The 12,499-nt window shown below is 35.3% G+C and overlaps 1 protein-coding gene across 2 annotated transcripts in view; it reads right to left on the reverse strand.

Moving 5' to 3' along the window:
• Positions 1-12,499, reverse strand: part of Macrod2 (mono-ADP ribosylhydrolase 2) — a 1,728,876-nt gene that overhangs the window by 715,346 nt on the left and 1,001,031 nt on the right. For both annotated transcript variants that reach the window (XM_048348774.1, XM_048348773.1), the window contains exon 6: positions 1,986-2,107. In XM_048348774.1, the coding sequence (XP_048204731.1) occupies positions 1,986-2,107 (122 nt within the window). The remainder of the gene's footprint in view (positions 1-1,985; positions 2,108-12,499) is intronic.

The following is a 12,499-nucleotide window of genomic DNA, read 5'->3' on the forward strand; positions in this document are numbered from 1 at the left end:
AAGGAAGGAAGGAAGGAAGGAAGGAAGGAAGGAAGGAAGGAAAGAAGGAAGGAAATTTTTAAAATAAGAGATGAGAAATTTAATCACAGCAGGAACATAATGAGCATTTTACTTCATATTTCACAGCTGTTTTCCATCTCCATTTTTATTTACCATTATTGGAATAAATGCAGTTCAACATCACCCTCTAACCTTATTCAAATAACATGTAAGGGATCTTTCAAAATTAACATCAAGGACAGTATGTTAGGCCAGATTCAAATCACAGAATAATAAAGTAGTGCTTCAGTCCATGTACAGACTATGCAATGAAAGTTAACCAAGTCCCTAATTCTTACCTCTCACCTAATAGTAGTAAGTAGTATTATAAACAGGTATAATTATTTAAGATGATCATAGTCAGGAACATTTTATTATTAACACAATGATGCCATTTTTATATTCTTTCAAATGTGATTCTTATTTTTTCAATCTATACCATTCATGATTCTAGTAAATTCATTAGCAAATTTTCTTCAGAAGTAAAAAGAAAATTGTGTTTTTCAAAGTTGTAAACTTCTATACACATCCTTCTTTGCAAGAACGTTAGCCCCTTCCCTTTCAAAAATCAATAAGCCATATTGACAAAATTTTAATTATTCTCTCAATGTGCACACCTGTTTCGATTTTCCTTATTTTCCTATGGAGAATAAATTCAACCAACTAGTTTAATAGTTAATTTGCTCTATTCTTTCTGAACTTCAGCTTTCTACTCTCTAAGTCAGAGCAGAATGTTATGTATTGATTCATTTGCAATCAGAACATTTTTTAAAAATCAAAAGGCAAAACAAACTACCAAGTTCTTATATCAAGTTTTCTTATTTCCAGAAAACTTACCAATGCTAATAAAAAACACTTCTTAATTATCGTCACACACGGCAGTACAGCAACCATCTAGAGTTTTCTAAATGTGAGTGATTTTCAATGTTTCTCTTTGCAAATGATACAATCACATTTTTGTGAACTCTCAAGTAAAGATGATGTAGTCAGCCAGCTATGAAGTTAACTGTTTAAATTTTGTTCTGCTCCACAATTTCAGTGAGGTTATAATCTGAGAAAAATAAAATAAAACCAAGGGACACTTGCCAAATTACCTTAACTATTGGCTATTCACACTCCATTATTCCCATAGTTTTATTTTCCTAGTGTAATTGAGATATGATAACATTAGAACATGCTGCAAAAGAAATGCAGTTGGATAAATACCTCAAATCCAGTTAAGAAGAGAGAGAGAGAGAGAGAGAGAGAGAGAGAGAGAGAGAAAAGCTTTCATCTCAGCCTACCATTAAGGAAATAGATTAGAGCCACATTTTCTGAGTTCTGTCTACACTGATAGAATTTAGAAGGGATGTGTCATACTTAGTTTAAGAAGGGAAAATGAATCTAGGAAAAAACCACATTTGGTTAAAACACACATGGAGTAAATTTCCAAGAAAGGAATAATCAAAGAAATAATATATTTATTCACATATATATGTATACTTACTGCCAATATATCATAAATTAATAGTATTATAATAAAGTCACCACTGGGAATTTTCCTTGTTTAAATCTTTTAGTGAGTGAGATCACATTTACTGCCTTAAAATATTCAATATTAAATTGAAAACCCATTGTACAACTGCTTAAAGATAATAAAAAGTAAATAAAAAGCCATAAAAAGGTAAGTCAGTGGAAAAATGAGAAGAAGAAAGTAAAAGATCCCAGGTTGGGACTCATAGTTTCAAAATCCAACAAACCATGAAAAACAGGTAGCAAAAACTTAAGACACACTGAAGAGTGAAGTTATGATAACAACAACAACAACAAAAGCTTTCACAACTTACCAAGATTGTTAAACTTAGTTTTCAAAAATTTTTGGCAATGGTTTTTCACTTTGTTTTGGACAAAATCAATTTCTAAACAAAAAGGCTGTAAAGTACTATAAGAAACATAGAAATTCTTACCACTGATCGGATGTTATTTTCTTTCACCAGCTTCAGAGATGATTTATAGCAATTTGCAAGGTCGTCTTTGTGGGAACCATTAATATGGCCTCTGGCTATTGGACCTACAGTATGGATGACATCTGTAAATGCAAAAGGAAGGAAAAATAGGGTAAGTAAAACATTTTGTCACCTTTTCACATAATTGGTGCTTTATTTGTTGTAGGTATTTGTGCTGGATCTCAGAAGACAGGCAAGGTAACAAATATTGATGATGCAAATGCTTTCTGGTGAAAAGATTTCAGATTGTACAACCTCCTAAAATAAGGAACATCCCAGGAAGGTAGTAACCATGGGAAGAAATTCCCCAGAAGTGAACTGTTTCATCATTATTGGTCAGATCCAAATGAGACAGATTATAGTATAAGATGTGCATAATTGGAACCCTGGCAAAGACAAATCCTTGGTGGGAAATAAACAAAAATAATTGCCTGCAAAATGAGTGACTGAATTGAACTGGGAATGAAGAAGCAGTGTTAGACATAATTTTTCTTGTAAATAAGACAAGTTCAGGCATTGCATATAATAAAGATGAATACACATCTGAAGAAGATCATCATAATCTTAAAAGGAATAATTTCCAAAATTTCCTAGAAAATTTAAAATGCCACCTATCAATCCTCGCACAAGCATGAAGTATACCACGCTTAGTGGCAGCAATATTTTAGTAGTTCCTTAATCATCTATTTGTAACATATTAAAATTCTTACAAATTAATTCATACTTTCTGGTCTCTCTATATATATGCTTAAAACCAGAATTTCTTAAATTTTTCTTTCACATAAAAAACGCATCCAATGAATTCTTAAAAATAATTTCTAGTAGTCATAGATTGGTCACTTATGCCTATAATGCTAACTACTCAAAAGGCTGATATCTAGAGGATCACAATTCAAGGTCAACCTTCATAGAAAAACCCACCAGGTTCCATCTCTTAAATAATAAGAAAAAAGTCATGTTAGATGTATTGCTCACATTTTAGAGCATTAGGCAAACAAGCTAAGTGAGCAAGCCTGAGGCTCTAAATTCAAGTACTGATACAAGTAAAACAAATATCGGTAGGCAAACTTTATTTCTGAGATACTAGGGATTTTACCCAGACTTTGCATGCTAAGCAGACAGTGTACCACTGTGAACTACACCACACTGTCTGTATTCATGAAATTTAAACTTAGGAAGCTAAGAAAATAAAATCATCCTCCTTTTCAAGTGAATAAACCTTAGTAGAAAGAACCCGAATTTTAATTCAGATCATTTAAAATGCTGTATAATGCTCACTTTCTACTTTTTAAATTACATCATCTTCAATGATGTAAGATATAAGAATCACTGAAGATAAGATATAAGAATGTAAAATATAAGAATCACTGAAGTCCAAACCTATAATCTTAGCTGTTCAGAAGGCTGAGATCTGAGTATTGCAGTTCAAAGGCAGCCCAGGGAGGAAAGTCTATGAGAGTTTTATCTCCAAGTTGTATGTGTATGTGTGCGTGTGTGAATTTATTTGTTTGTTTATTTATTTATTTATATAGACACAGATACAGTAAATCACATTTAAGTCAAAATTGGGGACTGCTGACTCGTACCTGTAACCCTAGATACTTAGGAGGCTGATATCTGAGGACTGCAGTTCAAAGACAGCCCAAGCAGAAAATCCATGAAACTCGTATGTCCAATCAACCATCAGTAAATTGGAAGTGGAACTGTGGCGCAAGTGGTAGTGTTAGCCTTGATCAAAACAAACACCCAGGCCCTGATTAAGCCCTTGGTCTGCCACAGACAAAAGAAAAAAACAAAAACAAACAAACAAAAAAAAAAAACAGGAAAAAAAAAAGGACCAAAGAGATAACTTTGGGTTTGTATTATTAGAATATTATACTGAAATGAAATTATTTACTTTGGCTACTCGGGAACACTTTCTTTTAATAAAAAGGATAAGAATAAGAGCATATTACATAAATAGGAATTTAGCACAGTTTAAATTTCTCATGAAATTCTAATAGAGACACAAATTATTAAGGAGAAAAAAGTCTTTGTTGTTGCATGCTAAATGTTGAGACTCCTATTTGATATTTGAGAAAAGCCCCAAAGCATTAGTTTCAGTGATTAATTCTGAAGCAATACTTAAACTCTTGCCTGACAAGATTAAAGAGGATAGCATGTGATCAAAGTAGGCAGGAAAACTTTCACTTTGGAGTTCTTGCAGATGTTATTTCACAGGTGAGCAAAGCTCTCACTGCAGAGAGAACTGTTACAATGTAGAAGCAGGAGATAAAGGGAAACTAGCTTTTACTTAATAACATATAGTGAGTGCATGCAGCTAACACTTTTGTAATCAAAGTTAATAGGTAAGTGTTTCATAAATTCAAGTAATACCAACTCTCTGGGCATTTAGTATGCTGTAATGTTTTATATATCTGCAGGACAGAATGCTCTATTTTCCAAATAGGTTTGATTATTGAAACCTATGTTTTTTACACTATAGCACAAGACTAAGTTCTTACAAATTAATCTTTGGGAAATGACTTTCAGGGATGTTTTGGTATTCTCATTTTCATTGCTGAAGTTGAAGTTGAAGTTTTTCTTTCTCCATTGTCCAAGTACATCAAATCTTAAATATATAAAAGAGCAACAGGGCATTGACCATGACCTCCTATTTTGTGCATGGAAAAGATCAAGAATGAGAGCCTCAGTTGGGGCATTGCTATCTCACACCTGTAATTCTGGCTGCTCAGGAAGCTGACATCTGAGGATCAAGTTTAAGGTCAGCTCAGGAGAAAAGTCCATGAGATTCTAATCTCCAATTAACCACCAAAAAAGCCAGAAGTAGAGTAGTCAATACTATAGGACAGCACCTAGACCCTAAGTTAAAGCCCCAGTACTAAACACATGCATACACACACACACACACACACACACACACGAGAGAGACACACACACCATAGAGCCACTTTTCTAGCATTATAGGAGATGTGTTTGTTTAGTAAGAGAAGACAGGAAAAACAATACTGAAAAAAGGGTGGTGGAGAGAAGCCTGCAAGAGCAAGCAGTAATGGTATCATAAAAACCCTTTCCTTTACCATTATTGTATTCGTAATTTAAACGGACTTTATGAAAAATTATTCCAGTGTGTCTTTAGTTCTCCATTTCATTTAAAAGTCTGAGGAAAAACAGCCAATAAATGAACTTCTTCAACATCACAATATTGATCTCTGTATTTTATGCACCATATTAAATTTATAGCATCCAAGATCAAGTGCTATTATCGACCAACATGATGACTTCTTAGATCCACAAAGCTGGAGGTGAATCAATGTGAGGTATGAAAGGAAATTTCTTTCATTATTCTAATTGTTCATAATATTTATGAGTAACTACTGTATAGAGTTCATTTATTCTGTTAATAGTTCCATCAGGAGATCTGCTGCTAATTCTAGCCCACTTCTGAGGGATGAGGTGCCCAGACAAACTCATCATTTCACTGGTCCCTGGCTTTGTTTCCTTATCTGCTGCTTACATGATCAATTATCTCTCTTTGCTGTATGGAATTATTCTTTTTTAATATAACAAAAGAGACAGAAACAGTGAAATCCACTCAGTAAAAGAAGATCTTAAGCAGAGTAGAACTTCTCAGAAGTTGTTCAATGATAAGGATTCATTTTATCCTACTGTTGGTGATATTAGTATTTGAACTCTGGGCCTTATGCTTGTTGAACATATGGACTACCACTTGCACCATGCCTCCAGTTTTTTCATACTTTATCTTTTCAGGTAGATCACAATTTTGTCTGGGGCTGGCCTGTAACAGAGATTTTCCCAGTATCTGCCTCCTGAGTAGCTGGGATTACAAGAATGAGCCACCATGTCACCAGATCAGTTAAGGATCTTTTTGTAGCAGGTAGGAGAGGAAGGGAGGAACACAGTACTGTGGCTTCAAATCAGGGAAGATTCTGTCCTGAAGAGATATATCTCCAGTCCAAGGATTCTTTAAAAATATCCAGAGTATCATAGACTAGTTTTTTTTAACAATACTATTTTAAAAAATTGCTATTAGAATTGAAATGATGGCATAGTAATTTACATTTTATTAAACAGAATATCATTTAAATAGTGGACAGAAATATCGGCCATATATGCATATAAAGTCTATGGTTAGTGGGTGGATTTTGAATATGTTGGTATAAAATTATGTAAATAGAAATATTAAATTCAATAAATATGAAGGATGGATAGCTCTCATCACCCATGGAAGCAATATAAGCAGCCACAGAAACTTCAAGGGTTCTTCAGAAACATAGCCGTGACAGACAGTTGCCATTCCATTTCTAGTATGGAAGGAATATTAGCCTGTAAGTCTTAAGATGGCACAGTCCCTGTGTAACCTTGGTCTTCAACACCAAAAGGAGAATATGTTAGCCATAAATTTGTTGCTGTGACAAATGCTTGAGAAAAACAACTTAAAGGAGAACATATTCACTTGGATCACATGTCAAGAGGCTTCAGTCTAAGTTATGCTTGCTTCCTTCCTGTGGGCCTGTGCCCAGGAAGAACACCCAGGAAGAACACCAGGGTGACAGGAGCATGAAGCAGAGAAGTTAGTCACTTCATGGCAAACAAGAAGCAGGAAGGGGAAACAGAAGGGAACAAGCATCATCTTTTACAAGGCCTACCCCCACTACCCCTACTTCCTCCTGTCAGGTCCCACATCCTACTTTATACCCTCCCCAAATGCCATCATATTATGCAACTGTCATGGATGAATCCATCCAATTAGATCTGGCAGGATCCCATCTTTTCCTAAAAGCCCTTCAATGGCAACTAAGTGTCCTATACATGAACCTATGGGAGACACTTCTTGTTCAAACCATAACAGATGAGTTAAATAAGGTTCTTTGACAATCTCAGGCTCATTTCCTTCTTTACCTGTCTATATATGAGATCTATATATTCTAATTAGTCTAATTAATTCCTACTCAGATAAATGAGCATCAGACAAGTTTCAAGTTTCTCAAACATGCTTATAGAATGAAGTACAGATTGGCATTATCCCCAGAGAGTGCAACTTAACCACACTTATCAAGAGTACCAGCCAGGCAGGGGGAGGGAGGAATACCATCATAATATTCAATGCATATCCTATGAAACTAAGAAACTTGAGGGGAGGAGTTGGGAGGGATTGAAGAAAATGAAACAGTGACATTGGTCAAGATGTCAAGTACTTATAAACTGCTTGCTTGAGCACTAATCCTCTGTATAACCAAAGATAGTACTTTTTTGAAAAGTACAATCTATTTGATCATGTAGTTCTATTTCTGGTATTCATCCTAGAGTATGATTGTTCCTATTCAAATAAGTATGTAAGTATATCATTTGTGATAATAATGTACATAATAAAGATTGGGGAACAACCTACATTCCATCAAGAGGGGACTAACTAAATAATAATTCATTTATATAATGAGATATGTATTTTGCTTCTGTAAAACACATAATAAAGGTCTTTATAAAGGAATATGAGAAGATATTCAAGAGACATAAAAAGTAGTAACAGTGAATACAGTATGTTTGACATACTATCATTAGTGTTAAAAAAGAAAAGATTTTACAGATGTGTGAAAGAACATGTTTGTTTTAGCTAATAGAGCATCTTTTTTTTTTTTGCCAGTCCTGGATCTTGGACTCAGGGCCTGAGCACTGTCCCTGGACTCTTCTTGCTCAAGGCTAGCACTCTGCCACTTGAGCCACAGCGCACCCTCTGGCCGTTTTCCACATATGTGGTGCTGGGGAATCGAACCTAGAGCTTCAGGTGTAGGAGGCAAGCACTCTTGCCACTAGGCCATACTCCCAGCCCTAATAGAGCATCTTTAGAAGCCTAAATTAGTAGCAGTGGTTATCAACTGAGGAGTAGTAGAAGCCTAAACAATGAGGTAGAGAAGAAAGGAGACTGTTCACTGTATACTTGCAATATTATTGGTGTTCAAGTTATATGACTTCCCCATCCATTGCAAAATTAGAGTATTAGAACAAAGTATACCGTTTACTAAATCTTATTCTTAGATCCTGTTTGCCATATACATACAGCCTAAAAGATCCATTCATCACATTTCAAAGATGAGTTTCAATCATTATAAATATGAAACTATTTTAAAGAAAAAATTAGATATAATCCCAAGGAACTGAAAAGAATGATGCTATTGGATATAGCTTTCACTTTGCGTCTCTCAGTCTACATAAAAGTATTTTTTCAGATAAGTATAATATTGAAATAGTGGATGAAGTGGAATATTTCTCTTAGATAGCTAGTTAGCTAGCTTCAAAATTGTATTATAATTTCAATGTGTACACCAAGTTTTATATACCACAGAAGTGGTAACATGGCAAAAGAACAAACACAATTCAAAATTATGTCTACAACCAATGAATTTTCTATCATTCTCATGAATTTTTAGACATTAAATATATAGTAAAATGAATCTATTCCTCCTCATGAGAGAGTAATAGAGAGGTAGATCACAGATCAGTGTGAGGAGACATTATCACAATGGCAGTATGATTATGAGTAAACCACTTCCAATGTGAGTAGTTTTTGAAGAAAACACTGAATATCTGTCTATCTAAACATTGGTACAATCACTCAAATTTCATTACTTGACCCCTTGTATTTGAGTGCATAAAGTCTGGTTAGCTATGCTTGTACAATGCAACAGATTATATCAAGACATAGGAGTTTGACCCAACAACCACCATTGTACTATTTCTTATGATTTTCCTGAGTATGAAATTCAGAAAGAGTATAACTTAGGGTCCTTCATATGGTTACAGCCAATGGTGGTTGCTGTGGAACAATGAAGAATTGCAGAATCTAAGCACTACAGAAGAATCTTTCTTTCCTAGAGTATAAACTATCTTGCTTTTCTTCACAACATGAAAGTCTAGGCTCAGATTTACTTAAATGACAAACTTCAATCTCCAAGACAAGTCCACCAGCCATGTCACCTTTTATAACTCAGCTTTGAGGGTCAACAGCATCATGACCACAATATTCTATTGGTTGCGACTATCATTCCAACCTCATTTTGTTTCAACTGCAGAAACTGTCTCTAACTCTTGATGAGAGGAATTACAAAACACTTGTAGGTATATTTGCAAACAATGCAGGACAATTTTTGGGAACATTTTAAAGTGAGTCTGTTTATCAGTTATAAAGTCTAGTAGCACATATGAAACCAAACGAAAGACTGATTGGATTAAATTGATAGACTGTAAGGAGTTCCCAGACCCATTATCTTAATAAATCAAGGCTGACTTAATAAAAATCAAAACTAGACAGACTGAAATATGAGATTAATATATTTATTCATTGTAAACACAATCTAATTTGGATCACGCACTGTAATTGTAGTTCCTAGATGGAATTGCCTGGGCTCAGTGTACATTAGTTTGGTTGCTTCTTTTCTTTTATATATGGCCAGAAGTTGTTCATAAAGAAAAGGTCAGGGATAGCTGTTAGAGACTGAGCATCCTAACTTACTGGGAGCAGGAAAGATGTTTCTACTTCCTCAAAGTGTCCACCTAGATATTTAAGAAGGAAAAAGCAGCATTCAAGCAACACAGACCTTCTTACTTTGTTCAGGAAAGCCAAGAAAAGAGAAATGCAATTTGTACATTTAATCAACATTTCAAATGCAGCCTCTTGAACAGGTATAGAAAATGAAATGGTAGGCCCTTTTGTGCTTCATTAGACTCCAGGGATGGAAGCAAAACAAACAAACAAACAAAAAGACCAGTGGAACCTGTTTTTGCTCATCTATTTCTGAAATCAATCAGTTGATAAATCAGCTCTTTTGTTTTGAAGCTATAAGCCACATTTTGCCCTTCCCCACCCCTAGTTGTCCTGGGAAATTAGTCAGAATGAAACAAAACAGGAGAGCTGAATAGAAGGTCTTCTTTGAAGGGAGGGGCAGAGCCGGGGGGGCGGGGGGAACATCCTCATTTCCAAAAGTGTAAATTGAAAAATGTGTGATTGGAATGGCAAATCAATATTGAAGCAGTAAAACTATTTACATAGATTCAATCAGACTGGTGAAACAAATGCAGGAAGAACACTGTGGGAAATATTAGCATAATGAATTTTAAAACAAATGAGAGAGTACATATAGGTTACTCTCATCCTTCTCCATTTCAGAAGTGGCTGTGCTACATCCAAACTGTTAATGAACAGTCAGACCAAGTGTAGAATCAATTACATGTTTCTTTCATTCACTCCACTCCTGTATTCATAAGTATAATCGGTCTATCTAACAGCCTGCATAATGATGCCTTGTTCTGTCAATCATATTCAAATTGCATGAATTTTAAGGAGAAAACCAATGCATGGAATTAAATTGTTTTTCTTTTCTAGAGATACAACCACAAAACCAAGGACTAAAAGCATTACTTGTAAATATTATTGACCAATTTATATGATAAACACCAACAATCTATGACCTGAAAAGAATACGTGGAAGTTCAGTGAACAGGAAATTGAATTACCACCTGATTGTATTACAAAATAAATGCAGCCTTTCTTGCCATGTAGGTCTGTGTTATCATATACATGTTTTCAAAGTTCATTTTTATTATATTTCAAGAAACAATCATTTGTCCATATGATATTCCTTTGCAGTCCACAGCAGACATCAGTTAGAATGTACTTCAACTCTCACCTTGCAAAAAAATTTCTAAGTTTGGATTATGCTCTCAAACATAGCTTCAGTTACACAATGGATTTATTCTCATGTATATAAAGTCACCCAACTTCTTGTATGAGTTTAGGATAAACTGATAAACTACAATAAAGAATGGTATGCTCTAATCTAGCTTTCTTTGTTTGGTGAGCAGGCTCTCTTTTTTCCACTTGCAAAGAATTATTGCTTTTACTGCCCTTGCCTCCTTGGTGCTATAGATGTTTATGACTCAGATTAAGAACACATATGCTAAACATTTGCATTTATACATAGAGGGCACTGATAAAGCCTGAGTGTGTACACACAGCTCAATTTTTGGTTGGTCCCCTTTCTACATGAGGATGTGACAATTTTGCCATCTTTGGAAAGCCATGTGCTGACTGTTTCATGCTATCTTGTGTTTAAAGCTTTTAGGTTTGAAACTCTAGTGTTAGATGCTCTTCAATTAATTTCTACCAAAACTTCCCTCTATATCAAAGAAGGTGAGGCATGGGTTATCTTTAAAGTTTCTCCACTCTCTTGTGACAAAGATCTACTTAAGAATGACCTTGAGCTTTTTTAATGACCTTGTTGATGTGACTGCATAGTACTTCAAATTGGACCTTTACACATAGTCATTTCTAATAATACAGATTGAGATTTTATAAAAGAAAGATCATATGGTCAACCACTTACAAGGTCTTTAAGATTTCACAGTGTACTGGAGGCATGTTCATCACAATAGTGTTATTTCCAACTGAGAGGGTCTCAGAGAAACTGTGGGAAACCGAATTCTCTCAAAATTCCAATTTTGGCATCATTTTAGAATGAGCTCAAAGTGAACACATCCCCAAAGGAAGTGAGTCAAACCCATGGCATTTCTAGCGCTTCAATAGTGGGGTTGAGAGGAGGTGGAGGTCCCAGCAGACAATATGACTTTTTCAAGGAGGATGATAATGAGATCTTTGTTCTGGCTCAAGAGAAGGCAGAAACTTAAGCTCTTCAGATATGCAATCCCAGTACTTTGCTAAGATAGGAGGAGAGAATAAGCTTTTAGAATCCTAGGTTGTGGTTAAAAAAAATATCCATTACTATTAGACCCTGTCGCAAGGTTAATTCTAAATGCAGAAGCTAGTCTAGAACTGAAATGGGCAAAGGGTCAATGTTAGGACATCAAGCTGCTGCTGAGTTTACACATGCTTGCTTGTTTTTCAGGCTTCTTTCATAAATCCCTCACTGCCACAAGCCTGAACAGGAGAGATTCTTCTTCAATTGTGCACTCCATCATTAACTCTGTTCTTACTTAATATATACATATTGAGAATTCATTACGGGCCATGTGCATAAGGTGACAGTTGCACTCATTCTCACTGTGTCAGTCCTATGTTTCTCTGGCCACAGAAATTTTCTGAGATATGAAGATGTAAACATTTACCTACCATTTTTCTCTCTGAGAACTTCTCACGTTAGGAGTCCCAAGGAGAACTTAGTTTTCCTGAAGATGGATCCACACAAGAACTAATTGTTCACACTTTGGTTCCTATTATCACTTGTGTTTGAGCATTACTACCATTTCTGAGAAGATTCCATTAATCTGGATTCTCCAATAATGTGACACTCTGTCTGCAAAGCCAGCACATTCCCTACCACTGCTGTGAGATTCTTTCTAACCTAGGTAGTAATGATTCTGTGATTCCTATCTTCCTGTGGTGACGCCATGCTTCCGCTGCAGGGGAACGTGACAAATGTGCATCTGTGTCTCCCACAAAG

The sequence above is a fragment of the Perognathus longimembris genome, chromosome 6 (assembly GCF_023159225.1).
Source record: "Perognathus longimembris pacificus isolate PPM17 chromosome 6, ASM2315922v1, whole genome shotgun sequence".
Lineage (NCBI taxonomy): Eukaryota > Metazoa > Chordata > Mammalia > Rodentia > Heteromyidae > Perognathus > Perognathus longimembris.